The 20,300-nt window shown below is 39.7% G+C and overlaps 1 protein-coding gene across 5 annotated transcripts in view; it reads left to right on the top strand.

The window, feature by feature from the left end:
* The window catches only part of Vps13 (vacuolar protein sorting 13C), a 110,208-nt gene that overhangs the window by 58,494 nt on the left and 31,414 nt on the right, over positions 1-20,300 (top strand). For all 5 annotated transcript variants that reach the window (XM_090163619.1, XM_090163616.1, XM_090163618.1 and 2 more), the window contains 6 exons: positions 7,187-7,272; positions 7,346-7,577; positions 8,202-8,425; positions 16,631-16,798; positions 18,246-18,553; positions 19,599-19,752. In XM_090163619.1, the coding sequence (XP_090019745.1) occupies positions 7,187-7,272; positions 7,346-7,577; positions 8,202-8,425; positions 16,631-16,798; positions 18,246-18,553; positions 19,599-19,752 (1,172 nt within the window). The remainder of the gene's footprint in view (positions 1-7,186; positions 7,273-7,345; positions 7,578-8,201; positions 8,426-16,630; positions 16,799-18,245; positions 18,554-19,598; positions 19,753-20,300) is intronic.

Below are 20,300 nucleotides of genomic sequence, written 5' to 3'. Positions count from 1 at the left end.
TGGTGGGTTGTATCCTGGGCAAAGGGGTCCGTCTCGGGGTGGTCAGGTGGGAGCATCTGTTGTCCGACATCCTCCTACTTGTTTCCTTTGCGGGGAGCCGGGTCATTTTGTTAGGGATTGTCCCTCTCGGGCGGATATGGGTCGCCGTCCCCGGGTTCGTGACGAGTCCGTCGGTCCTCCACAGGCCGAGTCGGGAAACTCTTGGTGAAGCCTTTGGTTGGGTCGGGGGGGTTTTCACCTAATGGCACTGGCTCTAGTAATAGTACATTGAACTCTGTTAATTGTGGGGGGCGACTTCGAGGGATTGCGGTCCGGGTTTCTAATGTTGCCTGTGTGGCGTTTTTGGACCCTGGGGCGGAAATTTGTGTAATGTCGGCGGGGTTTGTGGCCAGGTTGGGGTTGGAGGCCTTAGTCCATAGGGTGGAGCGTCTTCTTTCCCCGGCGGTGGGTCCCAGTGTTTCTTGTCTGGGATACGTGGTTCTCGATGTCGAATTTTCGGATGACATTGGGGCTGTTCCTGTTACCTTTTGGGTGGTAGAGGGCTTAGGGTTTAACCTGGTTCTTGGGTTGGACTTTGTGGATATGATGGGGGTGAGGGTAGATTATGTACGGAATCTATTTCATTGCAAGAATGGTACACTCCCCTTGTGTTTTCTTGAGACCGGGTTGGGCGTTCTGGGGTCAGGTCCCGATGAGTCGGTAATAGGGGACTTGGGGGAGTTGGTGGTCGGCCAATTAGCTGAGGGACAGCGGGGGGATTTGGAGAACCTGTGTCGGGAGTTCTCTTCCCTTTTCTCAAAAGAGGCGGGTCGTACTACTATCCTTCGCCACCATATCCGGCTCCAGCCGGGGACGGTTCCGTCCCAGAGACAGCCTTTTCCCCGTAGCCCACATGAGAATGACTTGATTGATAAGGAGGTAGCGGGGATGCTTCAACGGGGGGTCATTCGTCCTTCGAGGAGTCCCTGGGCTTCCCCGGTTTTATTAAAAGGCAAGAAGAATGGGGAGATTAGGCCCTGTATTGATTTCACGGCGGTTAATAAGGTGACCATTGGGGATCCTTTTCCCATTCCTCGTATCGATGAGGTTTTAGATCGTGTGGGTAAGCCCAAATTCATTACTCGGTTAGACCTGAAGTCAGGGTTTTGGCAAGTCGAGATGGCCCCTGAGGATATTGATAAGACCGCCTTTGTCACTCGGGAGGGGAAGTTTGAATTTCTGGTCATGCCCTTTGGGTTAACTGGGGCCCCTGCCACGTTCCAGCGCCTTATGAACCGGGTTCTGCGGTACGCGAGGCGTTTTGGGATCTCGGTGTATTTGGACGACATTGTAATTGCCTCCCAGACCTGGGAAGAACACTTGGCTGCGTTACGGTACGTGTTTTCCCAGTTACGGAGTGCGGGGTTAACCCTACGGTTGGATAAGTGTAGCTTTGCCCTACCGAAATCGGAATTATTTGGGTTCATTATTAGTGAGGACGGGGTACAACTAGATCCTGGTAAGGTACGGGCGGTGGCTGCGTTTCCTCGTCCTCGGAGCGTACGGCAGGTCTCTCGGTTCCTGGGGATGTGTGGCTGGCATTCACGATTCATACCTCATTTCGCTACCTTGGTCGCTCCCTCTAATAAATTAAAACGGAAATCTCAACGTTGGCGGTGGGGGCCCGAGCAGGAGGCATCTTTCCAGGGGTTGAAGGATCAGATCTCCAGCGCTACTATGCTTCGCGTCCCGGATCCTGCGGGTAAATTCTTCGTGACCACCGATGCTAGTGGGATTGGGATTGGGGGTATGCTGTCTCAGGTGCAGGAGGGGGAGGAGGTTCCTTTGGCGTATGTCAGTCGATTACTTCGGGGCGCCGAGTTAAATTACAGTACCCCTGAGCAGGAAAGTTTAGCTGTGGTGTACGCGGTGGAGAAGTTCCGTCACTATCTTGAGGGCCGGGATTTCGGGGTCATCTCTGATCATCAGGGCTTGTGTTGGCTGTTGAAGCTACGCAATAAAAAGAGTCGTTTGATGCGGTGGGCTCTTCGCCTACAGGAGTTTCTACCTTTCGAGGTTTTCCATCGGGCGGGGAGGGAGAACTTGGTCGCCGATGCTTTGTCCCGTTGTCCGGTTGATTCCTGTGGTGACGTCAACATTGTGGATGGGCTCCCGGAGGCCTCTGCGGTCCCGGTACCCAGTTCTCGGAGTGGGGTGCATTCCTTGGCATGTGCAGGAGTGGGGTTGGCGGTCCCGGTGGAGGTAGTTCCTTTGTCCGACATAGTGTTAGCGCAGGAGGCCGATCCTCTCTGGGTGAAGGTTAAACAAAAGGTGTTGTCGGGGGAAAGCCCGGAGGTGGGGTTGTACGAAGTTCGGGATGGGGGGTTATTCCGGAAGGCGGTTGGTGGTAAACCGGCTAAGGTGGTCCTACCGGGTGCTTTACATTCTTTGGTTTTGCGGGCTTTTCATGATCATCCTTTGTCTGGGCATCGGGGTCGCACGGCAACGTACACTCGCCTATTGGCTCGCTTTTATCACCCCCGGTTGTATAGCGTGGTTCGGGACTACGTGAAGGCCTGTGATGTTTGTCAGAGGTACAAGCCCCTTAATGTTAAAAGGACGGGTCTGATGCTGTCTTCCACGAAGCTGTATCCTGGGGACCTGGTGGGAATTGATATGATGGGGCCTCTCCCGGCGACAAAGAGTCAGAATCGTTTCATGGTGGTTATTGTGGACTACTTTACGAAGTACGTGGAGGTTTTTCCGGTCCGCAACATCACCTCGATTACTGTCAGCAAAGTCCTGGTTCAGTATGTCTCACGCCATGGTGTCATGCGGGCTTTGTTATCCGACAATGGTCCACAGTTTGTTTCCGGGTTGTGGGCCAATGTGTGTCGCCTTTTACATATTCAATCTAAGTTTACTACTCCTTACCACCCTCAGTCTAACCTGACGGAGCGGGTCAACAGGGTCCTGGGGGAGATGATTAGCATGTACGTGGGGAATTGCCATACGGCATGGGACACAGATTTACCATTAAATCAGTTGGCCATCAACAGTGCGGTCCACCAATCTACGGGCTTTTCGCCATTTTATCTCCATCATGGGTATGAGCCTTGGTTACCTTGGGATAGTGGGCAGGATCCTTTGGTTACTGATTTTTCTGAGGTGGAGGTGGTCGCGTACGAGCGGGGGCCTTTGCGGGAACTTCAGATGTCTTTGGATCGAGCTCAGGAGATGAATTCGCTAGCCAGTGACCGCCAAAAATCATATTATGACGACAATTATCAGGAGGGAACCTTGGAAGTCGGTATGTTGGTATGGCGGGTCAATCATCGCAGGTCTTGGGCCGCTGAGCGTTTAACCAAAAAATTCCTTCCTCGTTGGCTGGGGCCATACCGCGTGGTGGAACGTTTGACTCCGGTTTCTTACGTCCTTATGGATATGGTTACTGGCGAGATGGCCGGGACTTGGCATATTAATCAGCTTAAGTTGTATCTTTCTTCCGAGTCCCAGGATTCTGCGATGCAGCTCGAGGAGGTCCCGGATCCGTCGTTCCCATCTCAGCCCGAGCCGGAACCAGGGAGGGTTGAGGTACCTGTGGGTGTCCTCGTGGATCTGGTATCTGATTTCACTACTCCGGAAGAGGTTACTCCCGTGGCAAGGGTTCATGGGGTCGCGGAGGTGCCGGTGGGGCCTTTGATCGACTTGGTGGACAGGAGTGCGGGCCCCGGGGATGCGGACAGGGCGGTGGTTCCGGGGTGTGACCCTTTGGTTAAACCTGGGTTATTCGGTTGGAATCGTCTGGTAGTGTGCCGGAAAACTGGTCGGGTGGGTGATGTCTACTATTATTCTCCCGAGCCTCATCGGGTCAAACTACGATCCCGGCCGGAGGTGGTGGCCTTCCTCCAGCGCTATCCGGGGTTGGGGGGGGACCTGGGTATCGAGAATTTTTCGTTTTCTCCCCGTGCAGTTGGGGCCCCTCCGTTTGAGGAGTTCCGCGACGCCTTGTGGTGATGTCTTTTGATTTTTGTGGTGGGTTTTTTCAGATGGCTTCCTGTTCTGGCCTTACTGGCGTTGAGGATGTTCTCCTGATAGATGAACCCGTGGGGGATTTTGATGTTGCTGTGATTCTGGTCCCGGAGGTGGTTGGTCCAGAGATAGCGGTTGCAGCGGGTTCTCCTGGAGTCTGCTACAGCGGTACCGGTGGTGGACATAGCACCTATGCCTCCTGCGGATGGGGTCGCCAACCTAGTGGATATCCGGGATGTGCCCTCTGCCGTGCCCGTTCCAGTGCCTTCGTTCCAATATTTGGATGGGTTTTGCTACATCCCTCAGATCACGAAGCGTCTGGCCTTGCCGCCTACGGTCAACTTCGGTCTCTTTGCGGCGGCCAATTCTGCATTTTTCCCTGGGGGTTATCTCGGCTGCGTGTCCAACCTGTCTCTTCCGGCTACTTTACCAGTCGCCTTTGATCGGTTAGTACACTCTACCGGGGTCTGGGTGACTGTGGGTATCCCTCCTCATTGGGCTCTGGCGGCTCGTTCCCGGGATCTTCTGGGGGATTTGGAGGCTTTGCTCACGCATCGCCGGGCCATCGCCGTGGGGGCCTGTGGGTTGGACCTAGACCGCGTGGGGGGCATTCCACTGCGCGTTCAGATGGAGGTTTTTTGTGATCAGCTCTTGCTGGCCCGCCGCCTTTCTTATCCGGTGGTGGTCCAATGCCGCCGGGCATATCCTGACGTGGGGGACTGTTTGGTCGATTGTCTGCCAGGGATCACCCGATCCTGCTACATAACTATTCGGGGGACGTGGTTATGGCTCGCCGTTTCCTGAGGGCCTTTTCTAACATATATTTCGGTTATTCCGCGATGGCCACATTCCCTTCAATGGGTGAGACCCGCGAGGCTTTTCTCTCTTTGCCGGCTACGTGTTTAATTGTGGAATCCGCGTGTCCATTATTCTCTCCTGTGGGTTATTCTGCCCCGCGGTTCCTGGGTGAGGGAGTTCCTCTTCCGGGGGCGGCTTGTCACCTTGTGGAATCCTTGGCGCTCCTGAGGGGGGTTGGGTCCTCCGACTTGGCCGTGTCCTTGTTGGATAACGTGCGCCGTTTTTACGGGGTTCATTTTCACTGATCGGTTGGGGGGGGGGGGTTTCTGGGTTTTCCATTTTTTGGGGGGGTGGGATGATGTAATGGGGAGGGACCTTGGCAATACAAATGGAAAACCCATTTTCCCAGATAGATGGCGCACAGCCCCAGTGAATTCTAGTTCGAATGTACTAACATGCCGCAGCCACCGTTACACAGACCGTCAAATCCAAAGACTAATAATATAACATTTTAACCTACCAATTTCAAAATATTTACCTCGAATTCATTAAGTGGTCCACTAACCCACCTCCGATTTAATTAATAAACTGGTCATTTTCCCACTGTCACCGTCTTATTTCCCACGCTGATTATGGAATTTGTGTGGTCGTGGGATTTCAAGAGTTTGTTTTTATAAGCTTCCAAAGGAATGTAATAACTTGAGTCGGTATCATACACAAATATTTTTACATAGCTTGAGCACTATGGGATAATCGTTTTTCTCCAGTGCGTTTCATGAACGTAATTAATTTTGAAATATAAAAGTTTACAAGAATTATTTTTGTTTTTAACTTTTCTACATTTATTTCAATTCCTAGGTGCTAGGCCGTCTTTGTTGCTTGTTAGATCGACTATGCCATCGTTTCAGTCTTACTGTCTGCCGCCTGCGTTAAATTAAACTTATTTCATATAATGGGGTCTAGAGCTAGCTATATTTAAGCTCGATGTTGGAAAATTTCCTGTAAATTATTAGCCGATAGCCGATGGAGAAATTGGGAGTACAGAAAATTTTCTGTAACGACCCCGAGAAACTTGCAGTTCGTTGGCTGTCGTTCGCGGATTATACGGGCGTCATTCGTTGGCCGCTACAACAAATCGCGGCCTTTTTCAAAAACATGCCTATTTCGCGTAGAAAACGGTAGTCATTTTTTTTCTGGTCGATTTCGCTGCAGTTTTTAATTTACTAAAATTCGAATTTAATTTATAATATTGAGTGACGATCGTTTTTGAAAGGAATTATAGAAGAGGAATCGATAGAAAGTAGGTTATATCAGCGTTTCACCATCCCTTTAAACACATTGCCCCTTCTCTGGAGCTTAGGCTGATTAATTTGAAAACTTCTGTTACATCTTTAAAGAAGCAAAATCAGATAAAGTGACTGAGATAAATATTACTTAACATATTTTTATTGTAAAAATTATAGATATGTGGTTTTATTTTATGGAGTATATAATATACGAATATATTTTTTTCGTAGCCTTGGCTATGGCCGCCATTTTGTTCGGGATTTTTTCTCTATGGGAAAAAGCATAGGTGACGTCGTGTCACGTGATACTGAAATCACTTTATACACCGTACTTTCCTAGAGGCGAATATTTTAGGAAAGTTCTAGATTTAAGGGATGCAGTTTAAAAGGTGAATTTAGCGGCCCCCACCACTTTTTACTATACAACGGGGGTGCTATTCCTAAAAATTAAGGGGTACCCCCCATTTTTACACCACTCAAGGGGTCCCCCAAAATTAAAAGTACCAGGGGCCCAACAGTATGTAAAGACGGCCCTGCTAAGAAGCAACTAATTACCAACTTAAAGAAAAAAGTATTCCTATCAACTTAATAACAACTTAATAACAACTTATTACCCTTTAAGTAGTTTATTGAAATATTTTGACCACTTTAGCCTACTTAAAACCAGCTTAACGTCAACTAAAATGTGTATACCAACTAAAATCCAACTTATTTTTGGTAAGGGAATACATTATATTCAGCGGAACATTGTAAGGACTTTCCTGTACTTTGCGTAGGTTATTATAAATCTCGTCTGCAAAGTCAATGCAGACACTATAGCAGACTAATGTGATCTGCTAAACATAACAGACAATATTGCAGACGAATTTCGTCTGCAAACCAAAACTTAAACACTGTTTTTAGTGTCATGTTCTTTTGAGAGAGAGTTGATTTATCACGTTAGCTTGAAGAACCTCGATCGCCATTTTCTCAATTTTCGCGTCTGAATGCGTTCGCGAGAGCTTTCGTAGAAATACTATACTTTTCGTCTCTGGAATTGGCACTTAGTGTCTTGATAAAATTACTGTAAATGTAAGTCTAATTGTTTTCAGATGTTGATGGCACTCCGTTATATATTTTACACACTCCTATGAGTGATGGGTCGGATGAGAAGCTTTTTACTGTAAATTTCTTAGCTGTAAGTTCACCATTATATATATCAACGTTTTATCTAATAAATGTCCACAAAACAAAGTATTTATGTTCAATAGGTTGACAAGAAAGCCCCTAATTTTTCTACGACATACGAGTCAACCCTTCAATGTCTATCCATAACGTTTACTCGTTTGGATGTTATTCTTCATCAAGAAGCTATACTTTCAGCCATGGCTTTTGGAAATTACTTAGCTTCAAGCCTACAGGACTCATCCAAAGACCAAGTACAACCTAAGAGCTCTCTTCTTGATACAAATGCACTGAAGAAATACCCATCACAGCTAATATGTAAGCTATATTATGTTTATCTTAGTTTTTAACACTTTCTAAAACATTAAGCATATAAATGGAATAGCACCGTTTGCCTTAGAGGGCTCTAGCTATTGTTTTCAATGTGAAAAAAAAGCCAATTGCGCTATGTATGTCCACTCTCTCATCTAGAGTCTTATGGTTTTTATCATGCGCCAGTAGAGTTTTGTTTTCTCACCTGTGTGGGGAAAGTGGAACAAGGGTTCCCATTATGGGGGTATTTTTCTCTTACATTTCTATATCTCACGAAAGTGTCAAACTGGTGAGGGCTATGGGCAAGTGATCCAACAAGAGTGAGAAAGAGAAAAGCCTAAATAAATGAGATGGTACAGAATTGTACAATCAACTCAATTAACTGGGGCCTGGTTTGTAATCTTAGTTGTTATAAGATAAAATGGTAGAAAATTACTTTTAATTAGTTGTAGTTCGTTATATAACTTTGTCTGCTGCTCAAATTGGGTTTGCTAATGCAACAATATAATACTTTAATAAATTATTTGCTAAAGCATTAGGTGACACTCTAACGTCTCCTTGGAAAATCAGTTAACTATCGGTTCTACAATTGATGTCCCATAGAAATAATTTTTGCATCTTGTGTTCCAGTAAGTCGTGCCAAAAAAACTGAAAAGGAAATAATCAACATGAAGATAAAAGCTACTATGTCTTCCATTGGCCTTGTAATATGTAACAGTCAAAGAAAAATTTCTGCAGTACAAATTGCTGGTCTTCACTCTAATATCGTTATGGACAACTCCAAAATATGTGTTACTGCTTTTCTTAAAGATTTGTTGGTTACTGATCCAACACCAGGGGCTTTATATGAAAAGGTAAGAAAAAATATTTTTTTAAATTAATAATAAAGGTTTATTGTTGTAAATTTTAATGGTTTTCATTTAGTAAATCACTATCTTTTAAGAAAGAGCTAAACCCTAAACAAATTTGAAGAAATTAAAAAATTTTCTAATAACTCGTACCAATAGGTCTTCGAGCAAACAAAAATCGCCAAACTCGGATCAAATAGATCTTCTAGTAATAAACTAACTAAAAACCTAATAAAATAGCCAGAAATTCCAATAGTAGACTGGTTTCGCTCTATTTGGAACTCATCAGTACTGTGCGGGAAATCTGGCTGGCGACTTTTATATCTAAAAGAGAAACTTGTAACCGATATGGATCCAGTAGACCTGGGATCGAGCTTAAATATTAACTACGTACTAAGTAATGACTAAAAGACAAAAAGACTAGAAAAAAGGTGTTTACTGTTCATCGTTTAACATCGATACATTACAGCGTTCTGAGGCTTAATAATAATAATATAAGATTAAGAAATTAAGTACGAGTTTAAAGTAATATTTGTTGCTTTAATAATTAATAATTACGAGAAACCATAAGGGCAAAAGTTCACTCACCAATGCATTTAGAGCCATGGCGACCGACCGGCGAAACAGACCCTACAATTAACCTCTATGTCGAGATAACGACGCAAAACAATACTGGTCGAACTAATCGCTAACCAAGGACTAACGAGAGGGTTGTTCAGTGGAAGAACAACTACACTGGCTGGACTGGACTCTTGCAGTGGAGACTCTTCTCTCCTCAGCCCTCCTGTTTCTCTCTCCCTTCTGTATCGTTCTGACCTTCTCCTTCTGCCGCCGAGGTATTTATATCTCCCGACTGACGATAACGCCCACTGTCCGGTGCGTGGAGAAACGCATATAAAAAATAGTGACTTTTGCCCTATGCCCCGCACTAGGAACATAACGATGTAAGTTAAACAACTTTGAGTTAATTGATAACCGCGGTCTTCACAGTTATACAAAAAGATAATATAAGTAGGAAATAGGATGTGGCAGGTTGTCAAGTGGGTAATTTCGTAAACATACCAGCAAGGTTATCGTTAGTGGTTACAAACTCTAAATTAAATAAATTATTTTCTAAACTATCTTTTACAAAATGGTGTTTAATATCAATGTGTTTATTTCTGTTATTTTCAATGCGATTTTCAGATAAACATATCACAGATTTATTATCGCACTTTAACAATGGTTTCTGTCTTTAGTGTGATTAAACAGTGGGTTAATTTCGCACAAAATGTTCTGTAACTATATAAGTTCTTTTGCGGTTTCTGGAAGTGCAATATATTGAAATTCCATGCTGGCCAACACAACAGTCTCTTGTTTCTGTTGAAAGCTAACTTTGACATAATGACATAATAGTCAATAGCCGTTAGATGACGCTAGGAGCTAAGCTTTTGACCCATGTAGAGGTACAAGTATAGTATATGGTGTATGTATACAGAGTAGGCCTAATACTCCTTTTTGGCCAGAAAATGGGGCGGAAAAGGGGAAGGGACGTGAGCATGCGCCAAACATATTCTTGTTTCTTTTAGACGCCATATTTGAAATCGCGCCAGCTATTTTGTATGGGAAAAATTCAGGGGTAACTTCGAAACACAAGTTATTAAATTAAATATGGTTTGATGCAGTATCTTTGGTTGTAAAAGTATTTATGGAGCTCAATTAATTATATTTAATCGCTTTCCAAAGAAGATAACTCGCCTTTAGGCAAGAAAAAAACACAGAAAAAATTGGAGCCCAACGCCGAGTTTGAGGGTTTGTAGCAGACATTTTCGGAGCCCCAGGACTGGATTCCAACGCTAAATTTACCATCTAGTATAATAATACTCCAATCAAAACGTGAATTAGTGGGGAAGAAAGTCAGCTAGATAAGAATAAATAAATATGAAATTGGATAGTTACGAAATATTAAATGAAATTGGTTCCTTAACTTAAGCCTTTTTAAGTTTTTAGTAACTTAAATTTCTAGAGATAATTCGATTATGCCTTCTTTCTAGGAAGAGTATAAAGTTTTTATGAATGAATTGGTTCAGCAGCAAAGACTTGGTATATCACAAAATTTTCATAATAATTACATGTCACTTGTAGAGATATAACCATAGAAGATAATATGGAAAACTATTCTAAAGAAGTTGAAAACTTGTCCCACCGTACACCACCACAAGATAGTATTAAAAAGACAACCATATCACCAATAGATAATTTGCATGAAAATTTTATCCAGAAATGAATGGAAATGTGCCTACGGAAGTTAACCTATTACCCGAGGCTTTTCGATTAAAGTTTTGTTATAAAGGAACCCAGACAGACTACAGATGATTCAACCTGAATTTGAGAACCGAACTTTACGAGAGAGCATTAGAGCACTGAAAGAGGAAACATCACCCATGCTTTTTCCTATAGATAAAAAATTGCCCTAAAAATGGCGGCCATAGCCCAAAGCTACAGAGCGATACTACTCTATTGTGGATCAATTTATCACTGTCATAATGAGACTGAAAGTCCAATTCAAGTCTTAAATTTATTCCGAGTCTACAATTTGCAGTTGAGCCCAATCTGAGCCTTATATTAGTCAGAATCATTCCAAAAATTAAATCAGTAATTAAAATTTAAAATTAGTACTAATGTAGTTATTTTTAAATATTACGAAGTAATTAACTAATTTTCTTTAAAAATGTTTTTTAAATTTCTAGATTTGTTGGTTTCTAACTTACAACAGGAGTTGTTTAATATTAACACGCAGGTCAACAATATACCATAGAAAAATAGAATATATTTTACATTTCCATTTCACAAAATCAATGTTAGAAATCTCACAATTCTAATCTGAGTCAAATATTAATGTATAAAAACCTTAAAGAGCTTCTAAAGGAACTTTGTGTTAATTAGCTGTATAATTTTATACCACATTGAAATTATTTTTAAATTTCCTATAAAAATAAAGATACAGGAGTTTAGAATTTTCAATCTCTTAAAACTTAAATCCTTAGTAATTCTAATGAAGTGGTTAGAGTAAACCATATCAGTTATTTTTCCACTCCGGTGTACCTTTCCATGTAAAAGAGTAGCGAACCTGCATGACTCTGATGTTATTATATACAAAAAATATGTAAACCATTAGAAAAAATTTAGAACTTGCTAATAAGTTACAGAAAATATAAGACACAATTATACCCAATAACCAAATCGCAATCCCCACCACAAATAGTTCTATAAAAATTGACAAGTCCGAGGCGTACCAGCCTGGGTTCAGGAGTACATTTTGAACCGTGCGCCAAAAACACTCCTATCTTTAGAATATCAAAGCTAATTATAATTTGTTTTGTCTAGAACCGGGCACCATTTACCCACAGTACGCCTCTGGGTCAAGTACCATAACCACAAGGTAACTGACGGATCTCATAGATGGGTAACATCTTGATTTGATGTAAAGAAACTGCCCATTAATTTATTTATTTAGAATGAAAAATTAGTCACGAATTAAAGCAGGAATAAATTAATCGATATCACTATCAACTCACCACACAAAAATTGTAGAGCTTCCTCAAATTTTAACAAAATACTAAATAGTTTAATGTGCTACTGCTTTCCAACTTCTGTAGAAATAGAAGGCCGAGCAACATCCACGTTTGCGTCAAGGCCTAGATTTTCATCATGATCTAAGTCCGGCAAACCGTACCTGTTACCACTTACATGTAATATTTTCTCGTGTTCGCTCTTTTTTTCTTAAATTCAGTAATATAATCACTTTTTTTCATTTAAATTTAATTCCTAAATTTGTTATAACACTTTCAACGTTTTATTATAAGTTTCACTGAACATTCGTTATCCATGGTTACCATACGGAGAGATGGCGTCGTCTGCTTCTAAGAAACATTGGGCCGTAAGCGCATGCGCGTAATTAAAACCAAAAAGGTGTATTAGGTAGTCTTTGTAAATAGTCAGAAAGGTTGGCAACACTGAAGTAGACATAGTGGGTCAGTAGTCCTCTAGCTTTAAATAATAATAAATAATAAATAATAATCAGCTAGGCTAATACCCAAGGCAGTGATAACTTTATACTTTTGTAATGGATTAATCAATACTAATTATGCTAAATTAAATCAATGATATTTTAATTGGTATGTTAATTTATCCTACGAACCACTATTAATTTCGCACAAAATGTTCTGTAACTATATAAGTTCTTTTGCGGTTTCTGGAAGTGCAATATATTCAAATTCCATGCTGGCCAACACAACAGTCTCTTGTTTCGCTGACCTCCAGCACACTGGATTACCTAGTATATGAATTAGTAGGCCGCTGGTGGATTTCCGGTCATCTTCATCAGATGCGATTGAAGCATCAGAGTGAGCTTCAAGTCGACAGCAATCGTCATTTACGGCGGATAGTTAAGTCCATAATCCATGGCGGAGCAGACATACTGCAATACACGCGCGTGTACTAGATTCCAAACTTCTCTTTCCTTTATCATCTCGCATTCCATTTGCATCGCTTCTTCCCATTTCTGACTCTCTGTACTTTTCATGGCCTCTGTGTACGAATTTGGTGTTTCTAGACAATGACACTCCATCTTGTCAGACATCTTCCTGTTTGTTGGTTTGAAATTGAATAGAGTTAGGTCGTATATTTCATCACTACCCTCATAGTGTTTGACAACATCATTGTGGGATCGAAGGGTTATATTTCCCTTTTTTATAATAAACATCCGTGCGATCTCCCGTTGTCCTTGTTTTTTCAGTTCGTGTCCAGTCTTGCATGTTCACTCTTTTAGAAGGTTTGGTAATTCAAATGTAACTTGTCCACTCTCCTCTTCGTCTTCACTAACATTACTTCCGGAGTCAGAGATGTTTGACTCTTTCATGCTTGGGTGTTTGGTTTCCGTTAGTGTTCTTTCTTATTTATCTCTACTTCACATTGGGTTAATTTATTTCCATTTTCTACATATATTTCTGGCCAGCTCTCATTTATTTGGAATACTTGATCTTTAGTCTCTGTTATAGTTTCAAGTCCCAGCTTCGATTCATCAAAGCGAACATGTTTCAGTTCAATAACTCTGCGTTCATTCGGATACCAAATGCGAAAACCTTTTGTACGTAACGCATATCCAACCATAACACCCATCTTTCCGCTTCGATTCAATTTACTTCTATGTGTTATCGGAATGTATGCAAATGACAAACATCCATACCTCTTTAAATGGTGAACTGATGGTTTCCTATGTGACCAGCGTTCTTCGGGAACTTTTCTATCTATCTTTGAATGCGGCAGTCTATTTGTTAGGTATGCTTGGCATACTACTGCTTCTCCCCATAGGGTCTGTGGTAATTTTGCATCTACGAGTAGTGTTCTTACTCCTTCTATTAGGGTTCTGTTTCTTAGATCTTGCTCTTGATGAGAAACTAGAATGAATATGTAACTCAACAGACTCTTCCAAAGCGACCTGTTTCTGTCTCTCATATTCTGAGATTAATAGTAGTTTAACATTCTTTGGTGTGAATTTTTCATTGTCCAATGTATATGCTCGTACTACAGTATTTTCGTACTGTGGTGGTAACCTGTGAATTAGTTGATATGCAATTTCATCATTGCCTAATTTTTTTCCAGCCTTTTCCAATTGGTCGGCAGTACTAATGACTCTGGATAGGTATGCAGACATTGATTTTGGACGGCTATATTTCAAACTAAGAAATTCTGATCGCAATGCGTGCCCTTGACTTGGGTTCGTGGGTATCAGATAAGATATCCCAAGCTTCTTTGGCAGTGTCACAATTTCCAATAATTTTCTTATGTTGATTATCAACAGCTAAATAAATTCTAGAAAGGGCTCTCTGTTTCCTATGTATGTATCTTTCCTTCTCTTCGGGCTTAACTCCTTCACCAGTTGGTTCAATGTCTGATCCATCTATAATTATACAATGACTATATTCACATAACACCATCTTCACATCTGCCTTCCATTGACTATAATTATCATCATTAAGCTTGTCAAAAGTGAAACTAGTTGCCAAAGATGACTCATGTCTGCCCTCCGTCATATTAGATTCTTTGTCTATTTTTTTAAGACTTGGCCTTAGTGTCTAAATTCCAAAAACAAAATATTCTATGTACTTTCCTTTAATCTTCTTTGCTTTTAACCACGCTCTGCTACCGTGCTGGAAAGTAGGTGGATAAATCAAAATGATTTGCTTAAACTCTTTTATTATTGTATTTAATTAAGGGGCTTTATATGAAAAGGTAAGAAAAATATTTTTTAAATTAATAATAAAGGTTTATTGTTGAAAATTTTATTGGTTTTTATTTAATAAATCACTATCTTTTAAGATCTATTTGATCCGAGTTTCGCGTTTTTTGTTTGCTCGAAGACCTATTGGTACGAGTTATTAGTAAGTTTTTTAATTTCTTCAAATTTGTTTAGGGTTTAGCTATTTTATCCCTTTTAAAGGGGCTCCAAAGTTCGGTGGCAAAATTTGTGTAAAGTCAGTAAAGTGCGAAATTTACAGTTGACTCTGCCCACCTCTGCCAAGGCCGAGTGAGGGGTTGGGGGAATGAAAAGTATGCTCAATTTTCTTTTTTTTTGCCACCAAACTTTGGAGCCCCTTTAATTATGGACTAATCTACTTTTTCACATATTTTTTCATCCTTCGCACTGTCCATAGGTGGTTTCTTCTAACTTAACTTATCGTATATACTATTCTCCACCATACTCCCCCCTTTTTGACTTTCCGTTGTTATGCAACGCGTTTTGAAATTTTTAATGTTTAGGCTTAGGTTATCTTTTAGATATAACAGTCGCCAGCCAGATTTCCCGCATGGTACTGATGAGTTCCAAATAGAACCAAACCGGTCTGCCATTGGAATTTCTGGCTATTTTATTAAGTTTTTATGTAGTTTATTACTCGAAGATCTATTTGATCCGAGTTTCTTATTTTTATTTGCTCGAAGACCTATTGGTACGAGTTATTAGTAAGTTTTTTAATTTCTTCAAATTTGTTTAGGGTTTAGCTATTTTATCTCTTATAATTATGGACTAATCTACTTTTTCGCGTATTTTCTCATCTTTTAAGAAAAATTAGGAAATCTCTAATCCCTTATAAGGTTTTTAATGATCTAATTTGAATAAATCTTCGTGATTCTTCATATTGGTTAACAAGTAGTGTAAGCACATACTTTAGACCTTGATTAAAATGGCCACTGCAAGCCTCAGCTGGGATTTTTGTTGTGCCACTGGTGGCAATGTATTTTACCAGAAGGCTATATATAAAGAATATAATGGGTTTTTTGGAACATCTTATAAGTGTACAGCTTCTTTACATAAGAGTCCAGTTACACAATAATTAAATTAAATTAAAAAAGAAGAAAGTTCTAGAAGCCGATTAAAAATGAAGAAAAGACACCACCTCGTCGTAATGGGTAGAACTACTTGGCTTTCTTACAAATTGAAATTCCGAACGAGTTGGAAGAACTTCCATAGGCTGATGTTTGATGGCTTTAGTTCCAGCATTTAAACAGCGTGATGTTTTGAAATATCTCAATGTGAAGTTCCCCCAGCAATGGATTGGCGAAACAGTCCTGTTTCTTGGAATGCAAGATCTCAGATCATGTATGTCGAATGTCACCACTGTTGACAACTTGCGCCAGAGAGTCATTGACATCATTTCTGCAAAAGGATTATTTATTGAACATACTTACCTATCATTGATTATTGTTTTTAACTCTCTTGAAGTTTATTTCCTTAATATCTTTTGTTTCTTGTCAATTAAACACAATATCACTATGCTTTGTTCATGGACAAATAGCATGTCCTGATGTATCTCGTAGTTCTTAAATGCTTAATTGGCTCTGCAAAAGCTATTTTAGGTATAATACCAAATTATTTTTGTTCATGACATATCTGAATGAATGACCTTTTTCTATGGAACAAATTTTATTGTTAGGTTCGAAAATACACCCTACAACTTTCTCAATTAAACCTTTTTTGATGACACATATCCTTAAAATTTTTTAAAAAACTTCGAAATAATTTCCGAAATTTACAAATAAAAATTTTTTTTGCCATTATTTATACCCTGAAAATTTCTAGATTAAATATTTTTTGAGAAATATGCCTGACTTGTTGCTATATAAGTCTATTGTTTAGTTATTTAAAATTAAACAGTTATTTAATACTTCAAGATACTGTCTACTGTTGCTGGAGATGTGATGAATGTTGCTGTTAACATTTACAATGAAGCGACAGAAGGGTACGGCTATATTGACATGTCAGCCGTGGATATGAAGGTGGCCCTTGAAGTAGGCCGAATGAAAATCGTGTATCTCAACAAATATACCTCATCATTATTGGTAAAATTAAAAAAAAAAAATTGTATCTTCTCTTAAATTGTTTGTATTTACAATGTCAGAGTAAACTTCAAAATTGTAAAGGGCTACAAAAATTGTGTGGTAAAAAATTACAAGGTATAATCAGGCAGATGTATAGAACTCTGCAGATCTGCTCAAATAGCTCTCTGACTGCTGAAGCTTGTATATTTTGGAAAAACATGCCAGTCCCTTTCATCCAAAGTAACTTTTATTGCCCTTAACTTTGAATTTAACTTTTGATATATTAAGTATAAATGCAGTGCATTATAAAATATTTCAATCTTTAGCTTAGGTGGGGTGCAGTGAGATTTCTTTAAATTATTTTCTATGCATTCACTTAATTTAGTTAACAGATTGTATCTTGTGCCATTTCAAATTCTAACTTTTCCAGAAAATCAAGTTTCATAAACCGAGATATGCTTGATTCCATAATTTCGTAGAAACACCTTTTATTAGTTTGTTAAAACATTATTTCAATCACCCAGTGACAGATAAACCAATAGGATGAGTAGGCGTTAGATTATGGGCTGGTTTTGCACGGGCCCAGACTAGCAAAATCAGGGTGAGTTCTATTAAAGCACCAGCCTAGGGGCATGGGTGGTAATATGCCCTTGCCATCACCCTTCATAGAAACTTCATGTTCTTTAACTCCTCTATAAATAACAGTTTTTAAATGTTTCTTAAGATTTTTGTCAATGGTTAACCTTGAACTTTAATAATAATAATCAGCTATGCTAATACCCAAGGCACCACCTTAGGCCTAAGTCATATCAAGCGACTATTAAAGCCATAAATTCAGGTGGCCGGGTTACAATGTGTAGGAGGGTGGTGGCAAGCCCTTCACGCCATGCAAGCCAACAGCTCCCTACACTTACTATTACCGTTAACGTCCACAAGTTAATTACTTGTAAAGTTCTCTCAAAGTATCATATTTTAATGGAACATTACTTAATGATGTTTCATTTGGTCTGGACTGATATAATGGTGATTAAAGTTTTATCTAGAACATTAGGAAAAAGGTTTTAGGGCGGAGGTGGAGTATTACTATTGAAAGCTTCAAAAAATAATTTTTTGCGAAATTTCAAAAAAATTCAACCCTGTAGCTAAGTCTGGAAAATATTTTAGGAGTGTTTGGAAGTTTAAATATTTCAGCATGCTGTAGTTTATTAATACAATTAATTTAAATTACTTCGATGAAATTGCACATTTAATAACAGCAAATGGGATATACACTGGTCTAACTGGCTTCTTATCATTAGAGATGATTTGTTTTTAATAAATATGCAATTTTAATGAAGTAATTTTGTATCATCAATTCTATATCACTTTAAGGTCCATAGTGCAACTTTTAGTTTAGTTGTGAAGTGGGTTTAGAGTGACTGGTAGTTGTGGCTTTTGTAGATACTTGACTTAAGTGTTGTGTTTTTAGGGTTTTTTGGATCAATTTCAAGTTGCCAAAGACAAAATGGCCCAAGCAAGTGTAGCCGCAGCGCAAGTAGCAAAACAAGGCCTAGAGCAAGCTTATGAGAAAGCTTCTAGAGTAGCTCTTGATGTGTCACTCATGGCACCGGTCATTGTTGTTCCTCAAAGCTCCAAATCGTTAAATGCTTTGATTGCTGATCTTGGTACAATGTCTTTAAAGAACGTCTTCAAACTGGGGTCAGAAAGAAATGAGCTTGGAATGCCATCAATATTTGATACCATTAATCTAGAAATAAGTGATTTAAAACTATCAAGGTTTGTTTTTCTTTTTTATGGATTTCATAACAGCTTAGGAGTTATTTTACATGAATTCAAGCTATTGCTTTTTATTTCATACATTTTTTAAGCTTAAGGTGAAACCCCACGAATGTTTAATATTGGTTGCTGTCACTAGATCGGGTATGAACTCTCGCACATTTAGGATTTATTGATTAGTTACAATAAGCATGATATTATCTTATGGCTCTACTTAAAAGGTGAATTAATGTATTAATATCTTTGTGACAGATATAGGAATTTAATAGTAAATTAAGAACTAAGAGCTACGAACTTCATATGTGGCAATATAAGTAATGAGAAAGGTTTCTAAAGTGTGCCTTAAAATATCTAAGCCACTGTGATCAGGACAGTCTAGAAGAATAAAAAAAACTTTGTCCATTTATATTACAACACTTAGAAAATAAAAGTAGTGCTTTTACTCTGTTCCCTAATTCCAAGGCAGACTGGTCATATGGAGACTTTGGCTCCCACAGAGCACTTACGAAATTTTAGGGATTTTAAAAAATTAACTATTTTATTTACAGGTTTGAATGCAGTAAAGCCTTAATTTATAGGGCTTTAAATGTTTGTTCTAATGACACTTATTTAAAATCGGAATTGGAGTTTCTAAAATTAATAGCCAAAGATAGAGGTTTTTCTCCTCTAGTTGTCGAAAAAGCGTGAAAAAGGTTCCTGAGTTCTAATGATGTATCTAGACGTACCAAACCTAAGCCTTTTGAAAAAAAATCAGACAGTTCTTTGTATCCCTTAATTCTACCCCACACTGTCATACCCCTGATGATAGAGCGATGACGCTACTGAAACTAGTTGGGTTTTAATAATGTTTTAAATAAATTTTAATAAAATTTTCTTGTGCACTTTTTGAAATATCGTCTTTTGATTTAACCAGTAAGTAAAAATAAATATAGAAAAATAGGGTTTCCCCTAATTTTAAATGATAAATGCTATGGTACTGATACAAGTGGAGTAAAATAAAAATTAATTATATATACTTACCAATCATTCTTCATTATGGTAACAGGGCTATTCTCAGTAAAGAAAGTGGCAATGTGGTTGCAGAATGCTTACTTTTGGAGCCCATCAGTTTTGTTCTGAAAGTTGTCAGAAATCTAACATTTGGTTGGTGCACATCAGTCCCAGAGATTGACATTAAAGCTGAATTGGCTGCTATTTGTGTAAGTATTATCAGAAGAAACATAATAATTCTGATTTTGGTAGTTAATTTTAGAATTAGCCCAACAGCATGCAATAATAATAATAATCAGCTACCACCATATGTAGGCTAAATTCAGGTAATGAATTATTATGGTGGCTGGATTATATTGTGTTGGAGGGTGGTGGCAAGCCCATGCAAGCAAACAGCTCCCTGCACTTACTACTAACCTCAATAAATTTTTATGGAAAGGGGGAGAAAGTCAATCTTGCTGCTTAGGGAAAGTGCTAACCAATATGGACTCCTCTGTAAAAAAGTTTCCTTTTAACTTACAAGGAGACGACCCAAGGTGTAACGTACCGATTTGGTTCAAACTCGGGGGTTTGGTAGACCTTCATGTAACTTGAAACACCCTAAAGGGAAATGTCTCCATAGGCAACCAAAAATGTTTTTAACAATACAAAATGGAAATTTTCCTATTGAATATAACATGGGGATCTGACCAAATGTAAGGGTACCCCTGCACAGTGGGACGAAACGAGAAAAAAGTAGGCGCCGCGAATATCTCCT

The sequence above is a fragment of the Leiobunum rupestre genome, chromosome 11 (genome assembly GCF_980474605.1).
Source record: "Leiobunum rupestre chromosome 11, qqLeiRupe1.1.hap1, whole genome shotgun sequence".
Taxonomy (NCBI): Eukaryota; Metazoa; Arthropoda; class Arachnida; order Opiliones; family Sclerosomatidae; genus Leiobunum; species Leiobunum rupestre.
This window is presented reverse-complemented; position numbering and strand designations above follow the sequence as displayed.